We start from the raw sequence: 19,578 nt of genomic DNA, 5'->3' as shown, positions 1-19,578 counted from the left end.
ATGAAACAGTTGAAGCAAGCATTCAACTGTATACACAGTTTGTTGGAAGCTATATGCCTTTTTTAATATATACTGAGACAACATTAGAGCACCCATTAATCATTAAATGCTGTTGTTTATTTGACTGCAAAGCAGTCACAGCCCTATGACTTTGTTAATCCCGCTGGGAATGTGATGATTACTACAAAATGCTTAAGTGCCGGCTGAAATGCAAGACAATCTAGCTCATGAATTGTAAGGGGCCATAATCCAGTTCAAATGAGTCAAGGAAAATCAATGAGGGAAACAAACACCATTGTTTAAACGTTGTTTATTTGTAGGTTAAAATGTAATGCCATACAGTTTTAACAATCACTTAAAAAAAGGATTTATATTTGCATAAAATGAAGCAAAACAGAAATATATGAAATCAAATACTATCTTGCTTCAGGTTTCCAAATCAGCACTTAAGAGTCCCAATACACATCTCTATACATTGCAAGTATATTATATAAATATACTATAAATGATCTCGAAACCACAATAAATATTAAGCAGGTTTTTTTAGGCACACGGCATAAGAAAAATGCAGAGTCTGCATAATTCTAGGGAGTGTAGGGCAACTCACTCTTAGGTCATTTTTTTCACCCACCTATTTTACACAAAATATACAGCCATCCATGTGATGCTCATGTCATCCACCATAGTGCCTTCTCATTCTTTGATACTATTGCTCTATATAGATATCATATAAGAAAATACTTTGCAGTTTTCTTCAGTTTAAGTGCCTAAATAAGTACAGCCTATCTACACAACGTATTCATGGAACTGTGCCGAGAGGCATGGACTCACACAACTGTGCTTGGTAATACTGGGACTCACCCTGAAGGCGAAATTATAGATTGTAAGATATACCAGGGATTTTAGAACTGCCAATAATATTAAATTCAGAAATTATTAGAAACTGAGGTAACACCTGTTTTGTTTTGTTTTTTTCTTAAAAGATAGAAATACTTGAAAATATGCCAAAAGTATTTTTTTAAAAATCCTGGTAAAACATGACTTCAGTCACTCACTGTAAGCTTTCTTTGCAATTCTGTGCAGATGTAAACTGAGGAATGCTCTTCCTGGACTGCCTTACACTGTTGGGATTAAAGATCACAGCCATGGACACCTGCGATCACCTTCTGGTAAGTGAAGCCCAATGCTTCGCATAGTAGAACCAACGCTCATCAATAAAAATGAACCACACACAGCTTGGGCTTCCATTTCAGCTACAAGTCTGACTCAGGCATATCGGGCATGTCTGCCATCAAATACCCAATCCCATAGCGTCCATTGGGAGCAGTGTCCAGTGTCGGGGAACCACTTTGCTTTCGATAAATATTTTTACCAAAACTTGGAGATGACATTTCGCTTGGTATCTTTCCATGAATGAGGCTTGCATCATCTCCTTCCAAGTTTACGGGCTCTTTCAGGACTCTCCCTCTCTTATAGGTCACAGAGGCCAAGTTACCCGAACTGTCATCGATGAGGTTGCAGCGACGAATGAGGAAAACAACAGGCACAGGAAGTATGGCAAGAGCCATCAGAGAGAGACAGACAGCCATCCCCCACATCGGGTAGCTCAGAAATTCTTCTGAGGCCTGACAAAGCCAAGGGAAAAAATAACTATCAGCCTTCTTCGTAGGCCCACATATGAAGGAGTTACATTGGTCTTGGGTTTGTGTGCCGAACTCTGGGATTATAATGTCACTTGCTCAGAGTGACAATAAGTAATGGGAGTGATATTCAGCAAATTCAACAGTTAAAAAGTCTGATCATTCATATTTTGGTTTCTTAGAATTCTGCCCTTATCCCATAAAGTTTGAGAGAACCCAAGGATGAGATAAAGAAAAAAAGAGAGAGGAAGAGAAAGGGAGGGAGAGAGGGAGACAGGGAGGAAGGGAAGGAGGGAAGGAGGGAGAGACAGAGAGAGAGAGGGGGAGAGAGAGAGAGAGAGAGGGAGGGAAGGAGAGAGAGAGAGAGACAGAGAGAGAGAGGGGGAGAGAGAGAGAGGGAGGGAGGGAGGGAGGGAGGGAGGGAAGGAGAGAGAGAGACAGAGAGAGAGAGAGAGAGAGAGAAGAGAGAGAGAGAGAGAGAGATTCTATTTCCCAAATCAAATGCAACCACATCTGTTAGTCTAGGAAAAAAACAAAAGAGTTGACAACAATTAAGCAAAACTATCTGTCACTAAGTTTTGGGGTACTGTTACTAAGCAACAGGCATCTGCCATGTGTACCATACTATCTCTCAAAAATCTGAAAACCTAGACGTTGAAGCATATCTGTTCCCAAGGTTTTCATAAAGATGACAGGCTGGTCTGTGTTTCCATTGTGAATGTGTGATTGTTACGTAGAATTATTGACCATAGGGTAGTTAAAATAAGTGCACTGGTCTATAATAGCCAACACAGATCTCATGTTTGAGCCAGTGTAGCTAGCTAGTACTACTTGGAAACATACCATCTATAGTCACACTGCTCACAGAAAATAGCTGTCATAAAGCCTTGATTCAATATTTATTTAAATTATGCCCACATCACTAATATGTATTTTAAGTGTTGTGAATACCTGAAATGTAATGAATTTCTATAGAAAAAAATATTTCCAGAGGTTTACTATGCTTCCTAGAGTCAAAGACCATGCAGCCACTGTTCTTCAATGGTAAGATGAAGAGATCTGGTTTGATAAGTAGAAGGCTGATGAGTGTCATTTGCTAAGTAGAAGCTCAGAGTGTATAAACTTCATAGCTGTTGGAGGTACAAATTGTAAACCATAGTACCCCAAACCAAAGCAACATCACTCAAAAGCAATAAATAAGTAAATAAATAAATAAACAAAATACTATGAAGCAAATAAAATACGATGCTTTCTAAAGTGGCATAGTTTCACTTCAAAATGAGCTAACTTCTTTATTTCATATTTTACCTTCTCCTCGATCCATGCATTATAGCCGGGAGGACTTAATCCCATATTCACAATGCTAGCAATCAGCAATGTTAGTAGCATTAAAGGGGAAATGTATTTCCACATGTAATAGTAATATCTGCTTGGCGCAAAGCCTAACATATCCGTTAGGTCTTCTATAAACCTGGGTAAAAAGAAAATATTTAATTATTCTTCCATCTTATTACACTGCCTTACTAACTTGACAGAAATCTAGATTTAGACACTTTGGTATGTCTTGCATGGATCACAAATTCAGAGTAGAGGGATAGCTCTGTGGGTAAGTGCCTACCATTCAAGCACGAGGGTTCATATTTGGATTCCAGAACCCACATTTAAAAAAAAAAAAAAAAGAAAGAAAAAGAAAAACAAGGCCCATCAGTATGCATATCACCCTCAGTGCCCAGGAAATGAAGACTAGCCAATTCCAGAAGCTTACTTGCCATAGCAAGCCCCTAGCCCCGGAAGAAACCCCTTCCAAAACAGAAGGATAACCCCATGTTAACCTCTGGCCTCCACAGCATATAAACAGACAAGCTTGTCTTTACATACATGCACACATACAAACACACACAAATTCATAATGCAAGATGACTTACCCGATGAATATTTACTTATAAAATAAAATGAAGTTATTAGCATCATGTTTAAACCTTTAGTCAGTGATGAGGATTTTTTGTTTTTGTTTTTGTTTTTGTTTGACAGGGTTTCTCTGTGTAGCTTTGTGCCTTATCCTGGAACTCGCTTTGGACACCAGGCTGGCCTCAAACTCACAAAAGTCCGCCTGCCTCTGCCTCCCGAGTGCTGGGATTAAAGGCGTGCGCCACCCCTGGCCGGCTAAGGAGGAACTATTTTACAAATTTAAAATTTGCCGTTATGTTAAACATCCTGATGATCACTTTATAAAAACGATAACGATTTTATGACACCATCAAACACCACCAGTGGGTGTTTATACATTGTGGAATTCTCACTGGTATTTTTGGGAGAGGGGTTGTTGTTTTTTTAGTAGTGTCATAATTGAAAGAATGTTCGAATTTTATATTTCATTCACATATCTTTCATGTCCCTCCCCCAGGATCATCTCTTTACTTTGCCCTGTAGTTTCCCATTGACAATTCCCGAAGGCCATCTCCATTTTCTCCTTTGCAAAGGCAGCTGATTCTCTTACTGGACTTCTCTTATGCTGGACTGGGGGTGGAGTTGTCTGGTAATTGTGGGATAATTTACAAGGGATAATTGAGCCTTTTAAGTACACAGCACCAACATGGTAACAGTCTTCCCACTGCAAAAATAATCATCGCCCTTTGTATTCAGCTAAAGGTGAATCTTAGGGCCACCAAGATGCCTCAGTGGGTAAAGGTCCTGGCAATCAAGCCTGTGACCTGAGTTACAGAATACCAGAAACGACAGAGTGTAAAGAGAGAATCAAAGCTTGAAAATAGACCTCTAACCTCCATGGGTGCACTGTTGTGTGTGTTCCACAAACACATAAATAAAAATGTAATGAAATAATAAATACATAGATAAATAAAAAAAATGAATCTTATTGCCACCCACTTGTCCTTGTACTGATGTTTCTTTACAAACTTTCTAGATATAGCTCCAGATCTCAGGTGGACAGTTTCTCCTAACTGTAATTGTCAACAATCACTACACTTGAATATCATTTTAGCTATGTCCAAAGATATTTTTTCTTTTCTTGATTATACACATATATAGCTAACAAATAATATTTGAAAAAAATGCCTGTTGAAAAGCTGATCCTACTAGAAAATAGTTTGCTTTATCAAAATAAATTTTTATTTCAGTACAATGCTCAGTATTTTTTCTTGTACTAATAACTTAGAGATCTGGCATTGGCTATTACATCTGGTTTTGAGGAACTCTGTGCACCCTTTCAATAATCACATTATCACTTATGTCAGGTCAGTTTCTTCAGTATAGCTTTGTGTTTGCTTTGATATATATACTATATTCTGATATATCTACAGACAGACAGACAGACACACACATATATAATTTATGCTTCCTTAGCTTCTGTCCCATTCCTAAACTATTCATAATTTTTGATTTTGTATGAATAAATAAAAATTATTGTCTATCTCATATAATTAACTACTGTATTCCTTTTATTTTTGTGCCTCATTTGTGATGTATTTATATTTTACACACAATTATTTTCTGAGCCCCCAAACTTTTTCATTCACATCTACTTTTCCTCTTTCATATTTTTCAAACTTTAAATAATTCCCCAATTCCACCCTTTGTAAATATTGGTCAGTTCTAAAACTTTGAGTATCTTGTGAAAATTTTTAATTTTTCATGGCTTGCTGTGTATGTCATTCCCTCAGTTTCTTTCTCTTGAATTATTTTCCGTAAGACTGGACTACCCTTAAATAACATCAATTTTTCTGAATTTTTAGAAGGAAAGGATGAGGACACCTCCATATTTGCAATGGCCAAAGATTGTCTTTGCAATGTCTCAGACCTGTGGTATCTGCTTCCCTCCTCTTATTTATCTGTTCTTTCTTTTTGGACTGGCCCTGGTTATGTCTACCCTGCTAAATTACTTATCTCTTCACCATTCTGTTATCTTCAGAATAGAGTTTAATTTTAGAAGGGAACACTGGTCTGTTTCTGTTTTCAGAGACCAGTTCATTCTTCACTAACAATCTGTGCTCTTAGCTCTTTGCCACCCTTTTAGTGAGGGAAGGGATTCAAGAAATTTATCCAAGATTGGGCCATGTCTTCAGAATACATGGCGCCTTTTGCTTCAGTAAACTAAAGATATTAAAGAAGGTGCCAGAAACCTAGCTGCATGTTCTCTGCTGCCCTCCACCACATATGGGACACCACACAGGTTTTGTGGCTGACAATGGCTTATCCTCAACCTTTTATGAAGGTTCATGGAGGGGGGTGCATATCTTTTTCTCAAAGGCTGTAAGTCTTTGGTTTTGCTATTAAAACCAGTGAAAAAATAAAAAAAAATTATACAAAATCTCAAAACAATAAAGAACTATGCTGCCATCATTTCCAGCTTTTTAGAATCCTCCTTTTACATTTGTATTCATATTTACTAATAAATAGCAAGCATTCTGCAAGTATATACTATTTAAATGTAAATCTAGATTGATAACTTATTAATTGAGAGAGCAGTCTGATAACATCATCAGATTCTATCACGGTGAAAATTAGGAGTCAATGGCTATATGGTAACACATTGAGAAACTTGGCTTTGCAATCACGATCTAAATCAATGTTTTAGTTGTGCAGTTAGCACACTGTGTCTTTCTACACAGGAAGAAACAATCTCCCATCTGAAAAGTGTGTGTAATGTTAGCCACCAGAGAATATTTATTCACATACATTTAATTTTAGAACAATTTTGGGTTCATAACAAAATTGACCTAAAGATGCTGACTCCAATATATCCCTGACCCTAACTTATGAATCATGCTCTCCATCATCAACATCCTTTACTACAATTGCATGTGTGTTAGCAATGATGAGCCTGAATTGAAATACCATTATCATCTGTTGCCCATAGCTCATATGAGGATTCATTATTAGTATTATGCATTCTGTGGGTTTGGACAAAGCCATGACAACATATATCTATTATTGTAATAACTTTTCTAAACACCCCTTGGGCTCAGTCTATACATCTGTCCTTATCCCCAAATGCTGTCAAACGCTGATCTGGATACTGTCTAAACACACTGTAATAAGTTGGAATCCATCTGGATTCAGCATTATTTTCCACAGCTTCTGTTTCTTAGCAATACAGATGTATACTTCCAATATTGTTTTCATGGCTTGGTAGGAATTTATCTAGGATTAAACAATATTTTATTCTCTACCTGGGTTTATCCATTCATCTGTTGAAAGGCATCTTGACTGTTTCCAACTTTCGACCATTATGAGGAAAGCCACTATAAACAGTCCTGTACAATTATTTTTTTAACCTGGAATATATTGTCAACTCCTTTTAGCAAATACCAAACTGTGTAACTGACATAGTATATGATTAAAATATCTTCATTTGATCACAAGCTGGAAAACTGTCTTCTGAATTGGCTATACTATTTCACATCTCCAACAGCAATGAATGAGTGTTCCTTGTAGTCTACATTCTCAGCAATATTTTGTGTTGTTGGTGTTTAATGTTATTCATTCTAGTATATGTGTGGTGTGCTTGTATGTATGCATGTTTACATATCTGTGTGTACATGTGTATGTATGTATGTGGGTGTGTTGCTCTGGGATTGAAATTGCATGTTGTACTGGCTATTTTTGTGTGTCAACTTGACACAAGCTAGAGTCAGAGGAAGGAGCCTAAGTTGAGGAAATGCCTCCATCAGATCCAGCTGTAAGGAATTTTCTCATTTAGTGATCAATGGGAGAGGGTCCAGCCCATGGTGGGTAGGGTGGTGTCATACCTGGGCTGCTGGTCCTGTGTTTTATAAGAAGGTTGGCTGGGCAAACCATGGGAAGCAAGCCAGTAAGCTGCACTCCTCCATGGTCTCTTCATCAGCTCCTGCCTCCAGGGTCCAGCCCTGCTTTAGTTCCTGTTATGAATTTCTCCAGTAATGGAATATGATCTGGAAATGTAAGCCAAATAACCCCTTTCCTCCCCAGCTTGCTTTTTGGTCAATGTCTTTGATTGCAGCAATAGTAACTGTATCTAAGACACATGTCTTCCTCAGTCATGATACACTTAGGCAGGGTCTCCTACTGAACACTAGTTTTTTGGCTAGCCAGCTTCCTGGAGACTTCCAGGCCCTGCTTCCTTTATAGGATTACAGACAAGTCACCCATGCCCAACCAACATGTTTTCCATGGGTTCTAGGAATCTGAACCTCAGTATCTGTGCAAGCTGAAATGCTTACTCTCTAAGCTATCCCCAAGCCTCCTTAATTCCTATGGATTTCCACAAAGACACAGAAAGTTTTTCATCCACAATTAAGGCACAAGACTTCATTTACTTCTAAAATTTCTATTGCTGCTCTCGCTAATAAAACATGGTTGTTAAATGCAATTCCTATTCTTTCTGGTTTGTAGCTTTGGACAATAAGACAGTCTCAACTTTGTCAAAATACTCACTCCATATCAATGATGCTATTTATGTCACACAAGAGGACTCTAGTCCTCAATTAACATGCACTTTCCACAAGACTCTCATCACTCAGTCTGTATCTGTCAGGTGGAAACAATTATCTTTAAATATATTGAATAAAGACTTCAAAGGTCACTTATCCATTGAGATGAACTTGAATGTTTCATTTCACATCAAATACACATTTTTTTCTCATAAAAAGTGTGCGACTGGGGTTTAAACATGTAGAAAATTCAGTTCATTGCATATGAAATCTGTGTGCAATGAATGTATATGTATCTCAGAATTAACAGATCATTTTCCAAAATATTTCTGACACTAGAAACCATTAACACCTTCTCTCTGTCTCTTTCTCTCTGGGTGTCAGTCTCTCTATGTCTGTCTCTGTCTCTCTTTCTCAATTTCTTTCTCTCTCCCCTTTCATAAAAATTTCAACCTAGTAAGTACAGCATAAGTTTTAGAATGAAGTGGGGGCAATCTTGAGTCACAGATCCACTGCTTTTCAGTTTGTAAATGAGTAAGGTGTCTCTTGTTCTTCTTATCCTCCCCATATATGAAACATGAGCAACAATAACAAGTCGGAGGAACTTAAGGTCATGGAACATATCAAATGCTTTTCAAGTGTGGAAGTTATTCATTGATGATACGAATTAAGCCGGTGCTTAGAATTCTAGACAACCTTACACTGTACACAGTTCTCAACCCTCATGTGCTGAGGGAGTATATATCAGCAAACTGTTCAATCAAGAAGAGACTGTAAAATACTAGACTTGGTGAAGATTCATCCCTTTTCATTTCATTCCCCTTTAAAATGAAATATTGATCAAACTTTTCAAAAGTAGAAGGAAAGCTAACTGTAAGCAATCAAGTATACTTACTTATCTATGCCATAAACAAAGCTCACAGCGATGTTCTCTAAGATGACCACAATTAGCAGAGGCAATGTAGCAGAATAATCATCAAACATTGTGACAAAGTAATTTCCAGAGCGCTGCACAAATATCAGGCCAATACAAAATGCTAGGAGGCAACAGATAACTAAAGAAAATAAACAAATAAAAAATTAGCCTCTAACCAAAGCCAAGACTTTCCTATATTATGAATCACTACATTCAACCAATAGGTTTTATTTTTATATTTTCTTGTAGGCAATAACTTCTCTTATTTTTTTGGAAAATTACATGTTGGGAGCAGGTTACACTAGGCTAACCCCTACTAAAGTTAAAGGTACATATCCTATCTCCTTAATTCTGTGGAATTCCACCTCCCAAGTGGGGGAGTGTATGACAATTTTAAATATAAACATCCATACCATATTTCTATTATTAATAGAAAAGTGACATTCCTGGCAGCACATTCTCGTAGATTATTACTACATTTAATAAGCTTCTGTAGTTTTGAAATCCTTATGCAATTTTGAATTAATAATGAGTCTAGTGTGCCTTCTAATGAGATTATCAAACTTACATATGCTCATATTTGATTGAAATAGTAACTGTCATTATAGTATCTTATCATTATAGTACACTTTTACATCATTAAAGCATAAAAAGAAAAATCCAATTAGAAAAAGCTTCGCCATCAACCCATATTTATACATTTATCTTGCCTGAATAGCTTAAATAGTAATGATCATAGGGATGAGTATTTTGATTATCCAATCAACAACGAGAAGGAACTATCTTAAAGTTGTTTCCTACTGAACATCATAACACATAGATTCACAAATTTAGGGACACTTGTTAATATAAAAATTTACAGATACATTTGTAATCTGGGTGCAGTTTCTACACATTTAAAAGCTATTTTCTTGGGCTTCCTGGCAGGGAATATAAATAAGTAGTGGCTATATTATATGTCTCAATCCTGTTTTAACATAGATAAGTAAAATTAAAAGAAGGAGGGAATAGCTCTCTCTGCTTCCTCTTTGTGAATCCAGATGTGAGTTCTCAATACAGTTCCACCTGCTTGCTAACTCAGGGTCTTTAACCCTCTGAAACTATGAATCCCCCAAATGAATTCTTTCTTGAGTTAGTTACCTTGGATATGGTGGTTTTTCACATTAATAGTCAAGTAACCAATATAGGATAGAAATTAAAACTACTTTTTGGGGAAGATAAAAATGTAAATGCAATTTTTGTAAATATAACTCTTCTTCTAAAAGAATTAATACACTAAAATAATAATACCTACTATTGTATTATTATAAAGTATAATCTATTATCATATAGATATTAATACAGTCCCAGAGAAAACACAGTCCAATTAGAGGCTTTAATCTCTCACCAGCATAAATGTACCACAGTTCATGTTGAAAGTCAAAAGTGGAATCTTACCTGTGAGTATTTCCTTCCTCACTTTGAACGTGTCCACAATAGGCGTAATGATCCCTTCAATAGTTCCAAACATGCTGCCAAGTCCAAGATTTATCAGCATGAGGAAAAACATCACTGACCAGAAGGGAGATGCCGGGAAATGGGTCATGGCTTCTGTAAAGGCAATGAAAGCCAATCCAGTGCCCTGCACAGCCTGAAGAACAAGAGCAAGAGCCTGAGCTGCTTCTGTGTATCAGGAAGGGTGGGGAAATCACTAAGTAATGGCCAGAGCTACTGCAAAGAAATATGCTAACATGACCTTTTATTCTATAAATCGAGTTCTCATTCCCAGGACCCAGATTGATGGTATTGAGTAACCAAAGAAGGAAATATAGTTCAGAGTGACTAAACAGAATATATATAAACAACCATATGATGTTGCTTATTATTTCAAAGATCCTGGAAGGATATACTGTATTAATAAATATCTGATATTTTTAATTGTGTTAAAGCTTATGAAAGTAAACACTGATTTATTGTAATTAAAAAAAAACACAATATGTATGTATGTAAATATTTCTGGCCTACACAGTAATTTAGTCAATTGGAATAAAGGAAGCAGAAAATGGGAAGAATAAACCTTTTAACTTAAAAGAATGCACACACACAAAAAAAGGAATTACTGGTACATTCAGTTGAGGCAGGTCCAAGCCCTTCTCTTGGCATCAAGTCTGTGCAAGGTGTCCTACCATAGGCACTGGGCTCCAAAAAGCCTGCTCATGAATGAGGATCCTGATCCCACTACCTGGAGGTCCCCTACACAGTTCAAGCTAAACAACTGTCTAGCATCCACAGAGGACCTAGTCTAGTCACATGGGGGCTCCAACATTATTGATCCGCAGTTCATGAGTTCCCAAGTGCTTTGGTCTGGTCATCTCTGTACATTTCCCCATCATGATCTCAATGTCCCTTACTCACAGAATCTCTCCTCTCTCTCACTGAAGGCTGGAGAACAGGAGGAGGGAGAGAGAAGGATCTGTGGTTGGTATGTAAAAAGAATAGAAAATTTCTTAATAAGGAAAAAAAGAAAAAAGGAATTACTGAATTATAGAAAGTGAATTTTCAATTTTAAGATCAATTTCCAAGGGAAAAAAGCAAGAAACACTCTTTTTTGTCTGTTTCTTTGTTTCTTCTTTTTTTTTCTCTAGTTAGAAAGAGAATAAAAGAGCCTGAAGCTGGGTGGGTGGGGAAGTGGGAAGGAGCTGGGGAAGGAGAAACTATTATGAGAATGCATTGTATGAAAACATCTCTTTTACTCCTATTGGGTTGCCTTGTCCAGCCTTGAGGTGATAGCTTTTGACTTGTCTGACTGTATCTTATCTTGTGATGTTTGGGTGTTCTCTTTTGGAGGCCTGCCCTTTTCTGAAGAGGAAATGGAGAAAGAGTGAATCCGGGAGAGAGGTGAGGTGGTGGTGGGGAGATAGAAAAAGGGAAGGGAACAGAAACTGTGGTCAAGATGTATTGTATGAGAGAAGAATATATTTTCAATAAAATGCAAAAAAAAACCATGTTTTTCAATAAAAAATCCATTGCATGTTTATCTTATCTAGGTCTAATATTCCCATTTTCTAATGTTCAGAAAAAATGGGTTAATTGATAATTTTCATATTCAGTGAAACTCTTAAAAAACAGGAAAAACACACAAAATTATAAGTATGTACAAAGACTTTCTGAATAGGACTCCATTTGCAGACAAAATAGTGCCAACAACTGAAAAATTAGATATCATGTCATTAAAACTAATTCTGTAAAACAAAAGAAATAATCAAGTGAATAGACAGCCTACAGAAAAAAGTTTGCTAGCCACACAACTGACTAATGATTAATATCTATAGTATATAAGAAACTTTAACTACTAAATAATAAGAATCAAACTATCCAATAAGCAAGCAGGCTAATGAAACAAACCGATATTGCTCAAAAGCTGCAGTACAAATAAACTCATACAATAGGCTCAACATCATCAGCCATAGCAGAAATGAAAATTAAAACTACATCACTATTCCATCTTACTGAAGTCCGAGTAGCAGTCATCAAAAAGAAATTGCAAAAAAGACTGATGAGATTGTGGAGAGAAGGAAGGCATATACAATGGTATATGGTGGTAACTTGAAGGAACGTAACTAGTGCACTCTATATGGAAATCAGTATGAAGTTTTCTCCCAAACTAAAAGTAGATATAAAATCATAAAACCAAGCTGCACCATGCCTGATATTCTCTCAAAGAACTCCAACAGCCATACACGAACGTTAGTTATGGTAGTACTATTGACAACAGCTTAGATATGGAATCAAACAGGTGCCCATCAACAGAGGAATGGCAGATATGATGTGGTATGTGTACACAAAGGAATTGTTTTAGGCCTAAAGAACAAAGCCACACCTTTTAGATAAAGCTGAGTAGAACTGGAGATAACCATATCAAACATATCTAATCAGTTTCAGAAAGACATTGTGAATGTTTTCTTTCATTTGTGCTTCCTATAATGTGTGTGTGGTTAGTGGGAAAAAATAGCTCATTTACTGAATGGGTTGTTTGATTCTTATTATTTACTAGTCAGTTTTTTTTGCATATTAGGTGTTTTCTTTTTTCCTAACACACATATATACATATATATGTAAATATAGGCATTATATTAATACATTAAATTAAGACATACAGATATGTATTAAGTTTTGTGTGCATTGAAGTATAAGCAACTGTGTCTGGGGGAACAAGGAGTATGCGGAGCTATAATGAGGAATGTGTATGGGAGGAATAAAACTCCTCAATAAAACTGTTCTTATGTAGCTTAGTACAATGTACAATGAATATGCATCCACGGGAAAAACAAAACTGAAAAAAAATATATATATATATATTTTTTTTTACTGAAAAAAAAATGAGGCCACAGGTCAGGGGGTGAACTGTTTGCTATACAAATATGAGAATCTTAGTCCAGATCCCCAGCACCCATGTAAAAACCAGGCCTGTTGCCATGTGTCTATAATTGCAGTACAGGGTGGAGGGTTTGGTGACACCCACAGACATGACATGCAGAACCCTGTGGATCACAGTGTCAAGTTCCAGGTTCATTGACAGACCCAGTCTCAGGTCATGAGGTAGAAAAATGATTGATGAATACACCTAACAACCTATGGTCTCTCTGCACATGCCCAGGGGGAGAGTGCCCTCACGTGCACACTACACACACACACACACACACACACACACACACACACACAAACACACAGTGAAACTTTATTATTATTATTATTATTATCATTATTATTAAAAAGTGAAACACTAAAATACCTGCAAAGTGATTGTGTTATTTTATTTTTAAAAAATGAATGAATAAACTAGAAACTATATTTCCCCTTACAATTCAAAGTTATAATTGTTTATGGCTTCAGGCCCAGTTGCCAGCATGAGATATTGATGTTGAGTTCCAGGCGTAGTTAACTATATTAGAGCAAGTGATTAATGGCCAATTTCTGTCAATGTGAGTAGATAATAGCAAACAATAGAAGGACATTTATTACTTTTCGCTAATTCCTTGTTGATTAAAATAAATGATAGTCTAAGAAAAAGACATAACCAGAATTTGTTGAACTGAACTGTCAAAATAACTAAAATTATCATTCATTCCTTCATCAAAATCTCAGGAATCAAAATTCAAATTCTGCATTAAATGTTGTACCAAAATATGCATTCGGATTAGTCTTCATTCTAGAAGGGCTATTAATTTACTTAGGATGAGAGTGTATAATAGTGTGACTCAAGCAATAAGACTGATTTTTAAAATAATGAAAATCTTTGTAAGTAAACATACTCTACGAGATGTAGACTTATCTGAGAATTTCAAAACTGCATCCCTAGGCGTTTTGCAACCCACTTTGCTGAAGAAGTCTTTTGGATGAGGCATATTTTAACACAATGAAAACTGCTTGACTGCTCTGACATGGCTTACTAACTTTATTTAGCTCATCCTCAATCTGACAGGAGTTGAGATGAAGAACTGCAAACTCCTCTTCCTTCACTTTTTGAATGATGTCATACACTAAATGATAATCTTCCACGGTGACAGCTGAAAGGTTAATGTGATGGGGAATGACATCCCGGCTAATGTTTCCCATTTTCAAAAATTTCAAGATCATCTCAGAATTTCTGAAAAACAGAACAGAATGAGGGTGAGCACTCAGGTTCTCTGATGCCTACTTTCTAGAGAACTGTGCCGTTACAAGCAAGTGGATATGAATTGTCGTACTGTGAAATGCATCTTTCATTTACGATATTGGCTTTGAACCCCAGAACTGCGAACACCACCAGTGTGGCCAGGACAGAAGTGATAAAATTGATGAAGGACACAAGGACCGCGTCGAAGTGGCAGTTGTTGTCTCTCTTGTTATAACTCGAAAAGGCAATGACTCCACCAAATCCCAGACCTAAGGCGAAGAAGACCTGAGTGGCTGCTTCTCTCCACACCTTGGGCTCCAGCATCATTTCCAGCTGTTTGGAATGAAAGAGAACAGATGTCAGGAATAAATTCCTAGTTCTGACTAACTCACTTAGATGGGACGGATCATTTTAATATGAACAAATGACACTTATGAACCCAAGTGCAGTTTAAAATTGGGAAATAAATTCTCCCTTAGGAATAAATAACTTTCTATAAAAGCAGCTAGGAATGCAACAGGAAATACTATCAAGCTCTTACTTAGTGATTTTCCACTTACCAAAGAACTTTTCAATGTTTTCAGATTAATCATAAAAGGAGATTATGACAGAGAAATGACTAGTCTTTGATAATTTCCCATTACATATCTTTCTTTGTCTTTTCCATTGCATAATACATCAATTACCAACATAAAGTGACACAATTACTTCACATTACAGTCCTCTCAAGGGTTGAGTATTCTGCTGCAAATCGGATGATAGAAGCAATCGGTCTGATTTGGCTGTTACTATAGCTTTTTGCTGTTTTTATTCATCCACTTTAAAGTCTCCTGAAGGTCATTTCTTTGAAAATAGAAGGAAGTCTATTGCATTATGAGTGTCCTGAATGTGCAAACGCATTTCATAAGGTTGTGCCTTACTTCTTTGAAAAGTCATCAGATCTTTCAAGAATGTAATAAAATAGTTAACTGAAATAATTAAAATTATCTACAGCTGACATGGACCTCAATAAGTATTTAAGTTCATTTCCAGTCACACACACACACACAAATGCTTAATTGGTATTTTTTTCTGTCTCACATTAGGTCAATTTGTCTCTGTTGAGAATAATGTTAATTGGGGGCAGGGAGCTAAGAATAAGGATTGTACCAAGTTTCAAACCATAATGTTGCCACTGAGGCACTTCATGAAAGTGCAAACCAAGGCTAACCACAGTCCTCTTAATTCTACTTTTCAATAGAAAGAGTAACAAAATAATTGCCACAGTATGAACTGGAGTCTAAGCCTCCAATATTGATAGTGTATAAAAACTATAGTGACAAACGCAGATAAGCGCTTTGAATTTTTTCTCATTTAATATTCACAGGAGCCCATCCAATGTACTTCCTGAAACTGTTATCTGAGCCTTTGAAAAGATGAGAAACCAGCTCAACGTTACACAGCACGTCAGAGGTGGAAATAAATAGTAACATTTGTGGCCTCTAAAACTACCAGTCTCTCTCAAATATTGGTATGATGTGCTTCCATTAATTGTAATTATCTGTACGTTTTAATACTTTATGAGTATTGTTATTAAACATAATGATTAGATCCATAGTTTTAACCATTAACTAATATGTGGAGTATTTCTCCAAATACATCCAACTGTCTATCATGGCGTCACCACTAGATGGCAGGAAAGAGTCATTTCTAAACACTTCATTTTGCCTGCTTCCGAATTCCAAGATAAATTTCCACTTGGTGTTTGGGGGTATTTTGTGTGCTTAGGTGCTTTGTTCCCTACAAAAAAACAACAAAAAAAAATGTACATTAAAATTAACTTATAGTGTACCATGTTTTTTTGATACTCATGGGAGACTGGCCCTTACTTGAACAGAGAGGAATGAGGAGATTGATTGGGGGTCGAGGTAGGACAAGGGTGGGGTGGGAGGTCAGGGGTGGTGATGTGAGTAAGGAAATAGGAAGGGGAGATGGGAAGTATGGGGAGTAGGGGTGAGTCTGCAACAGGAATGAAAAATAAATAGATGAAAAATAAATAAATAGATGAAGCGCTGTTTTAGATTTAAAAACATAATAATAATAAAAATAAAAACAAAAGTAGCTTATAGCCAGGTGTGGTAGCTTATGCTTGCCATCCTAGCACCTGGCTATAACAGGAGCATTGCCCTAGTTTAGAGGCCAGCCCAGACTAAATCCCAGACCCTCGAGGACCATAAAGTGACACCCTGTCTGAAAAACAAACAAACAAAAGGCATGTGATAAATATTTTCATTTTTATATCCACACCCTAGATCAGAGGTTCTCAACCTTCCGAATGCTGCAACCCTTTTATACCGTTCCTCATGTGTGGTGACCCCCACCAACCATAAGATTATTTTTGCTGCTACTTCATCACTCTAATTTTGCTACTCTTATGAACCAATATGTAAATAATTTTGGAGATAGACGTTTGCAAATGGGGTTGAGAACCATGGCCCTGGAGTAAACCAACATTATTTTGTCAACAGTAAAAGGGAAGTTAGCTGAAAAGGAAAAGGAAAAATAAAAAAGGAAAGAAAAGGAACTAAAATTTTAAAGTGAATCCCTAGTCCAAATTAAAAATGTTAATTCATGCTGAAACTTTAAATGCTAGATCCAGGTAAAAGTTTGTATCAGTTCTAAACTATGTACTAGATTCAAACCCCAGAACTGTGTGACAAGCAGTTGTGAATACAGAAAGTAGTTACAGTTCAGAAGTTAATTCAGAAGAATCAGTTGCCTTGAAATCAAGAAACATTTTCTTCAACGCTCTGAATACCAATCTTTCTGGTCATTGAGTATGTGAGGCTTGATGTGGTTTTTAATTCTAAGGCAGCTGAAATTTATGAGTCTACAGCAGTGTGACACGCTAAATTCTCAGTGGTATCAGATATTAAAGAAGAAAACCAGACGCCCACGTCAGCATTTTTGCTCCTCCAAAATGAATACAAACTCAGAGCCAGACATGCAAAGAACACAGCTTCTTTTCCCTCCTAACAAGGCAGCTAACAAAGAATTCCACAGAAGCTAATCCCTTCTGCCCCTGCTTACAGGACCCACCCACAGCTCCACAATTGTCCTTCACATAACCTCCACTGTCGGACCTGTTTTAACTGCATGCTAAGACCTCCTTACCAGAGTCTTAGCAAGCTAATGGTGAGCTGAAACTTTATTTTGGTGAATCACAAAGATCCCATAAACACCCAAACCTATTTCTGTTTTCTGTCGAGTTAAAAATAACAAGGTATGATTAAATCTGCAAGTTAGTTTTGAGTAACCAGAGTCAAGAAGAACAACAATCAGTTTAACACGGCTTAGTAGGATGGCAGTATGAGTTTCAAAGCCTCTATGAAGCTAATGGAAAAGTTCCTGATATATGTATGTGTCTACAAAAAATTACCCAGCTTACCACTGTAGCTATGACTCCAGAGGGAGCAAAATATTCCCAAGAAAACACTAAGTCTCTGACATGGTATTCTAGGAAACAGTAGGGACCTTCTCCCGAGTCTATGGATTTTATATTATCTGTAACCTGCAGACACTCAGGAGATTAATATTTTCTTTAGTTTTTCTAGCGTAAAGATACTGTTCTTGATGTTTCAAAAAATCCATGATAATAGGTAGATATGAACCACTCAACTGGAGGGGAGTGAGTAAATGCAGATCTAAATTTCCCAGATTTATCAATGTAAAAACCATAAGCTATTTCATAAGTAGATGAATTTCTAATTTAAATATTGACTATCTTACTCAAGAACCAGAATGATATGTTTTAAAAATTGGAGATGGGGCCGGGCGGTAGTGGCGCATGCCTTTAATCCCAGCACTCAGGAGGCAGAGGCAGGTAGATCTCTGTGAGTTCAAGGTCAGCCTGGTCTCCAAACGAGTTCCAGGAAAGGCGCAAAGCTACACAGAGAAACCTTGTCTTGAAAAACAACAACAACAAAAACCCAAAAAACAAACAAACAAAAAAATTGGAGATGGGTCTAATTGAAAATACAGAAAAGCTGCTTTTCTGGAGTGGTCAACATAGTCTAATTTAGAAGACTAATACATTATGTTAAAACAATTAGCCCTTAAACACAGCTACATTTTTATAATACATGTAATGGAAAATAACGCACGTACCTTCGGGGTGAACATGTGTCGGATGCCATCAATTGAACCATTTAATAGCAGGGATCGGATTAGGAAGCATACAAGTACCACGTAAGGGAACAGAGAGCTAAAATACATGATCTGCAAACAAAGAAAATGATAATACGTGAGGCAGGTGAATGACTGTTCTCAGTTACAACTACACTTTGATAGCCACTGTTTCTGCAGTGTGAGTAACAACAATATTCTTAACAGCTTCTGAAGTCACTTTGAAAGGGAATTGTCCTGGATTCTTTAAGATCCTATTTGAGACATAAATATCATACTGATTCATATTGTTGTATATATTATGGAGTGCAGCATAAGTAAATGCATGTATTAAATGGTTAATAACATTTTGTTTGTTTGTTTTTCAAGACAGGGTTTCTCTGTAGTTTTGGTGCCTGTCCTGGATCTCTCTCTCTCTCTCTCTGTAGACCAGACTGGCCTCAAACTCACAGAGATCTGCCTGGCTCTGCCTCCTGAGTGCTGGGATTAAAGGCATGTGCCACCACCCTTGGTGCAGCTTGGTTAATAACGACTTTAAGGAAATTAACATTTTGTGTTGGGAACCTTTAAACTCATGTCTTGTAATTACTTTAAGATGAATAGTAAATTGTGGTCAACCATATTCACCCCCAGCGTGGTACAAAATACTAGACTGTGTTCTTCCTTTTGTCTTTTGGGAGTTATTGTCAAATAGTTTTTTGTCCATCTCTTCCTTCTCCAGCCTCTACTCTGACTGCTCTTTTGCCCTCTAATTTTATGTAAAAGACTCCTTTAGTTAGCCACTTGGGAAAGCAC

The 19,578-nt window shown here is 36.9% G+C and overlaps 1 protein-coding gene across 1 annotated transcript in view; it reads right to left on the bottom strand.

Annotated features, from left to right (window-relative positions):
* Positions 1-293: 293 nt before the first annotated feature.
* Positions 294-19,578, bottom strand: part of Slc6a15 (solute carrier family 6 member 15) — a 50,300-nt gene continuing 31,015 nt past the window's right edge. Inside the window, exons 6-12 of the mRNA XM_036169703.1 lie at positions 18,766-18,876; positions 14,711-14,952; positions 14,418-14,610; positions 10,422-10,614; positions 8,964-9,123; positions 2,949-3,111; positions 294-1,625 (exon numbers count right to left, since the gene is read on the bottom strand). Of these exons, the coding sequence (XP_036025596.1) occupies positions 1,254-1,625; positions 2,949-3,111; positions 8,964-9,123; positions 10,422-10,614; positions 14,418-14,610; positions 14,711-14,952; positions 18,766-18,876 (1,434 nt within the window). The 3' untranslated portion in view covers positions 294-1,253. The remainder of the gene's footprint in view (positions 1,626-2,948; positions 3,112-8,963; positions 9,124-10,421; positions 10,615-14,417; positions 14,611-14,710; positions 14,953-18,765; positions 18,877-19,578) is intronic.

Source organism: Onychomys torridus, chromosome 20 (genome assembly GCF_903995425.1).
Source record: "Onychomys torridus chromosome 20, mOncTor1.1, whole genome shotgun sequence".
NCBI classification, from domain to species: Eukaryota; Metazoa; Chordata; class Mammalia; order Rodentia; family Cricetidae; genus Onychomys; species Onychomys torridus.
This window is presented reverse-complemented; position numbering and strand designations above follow the sequence as displayed.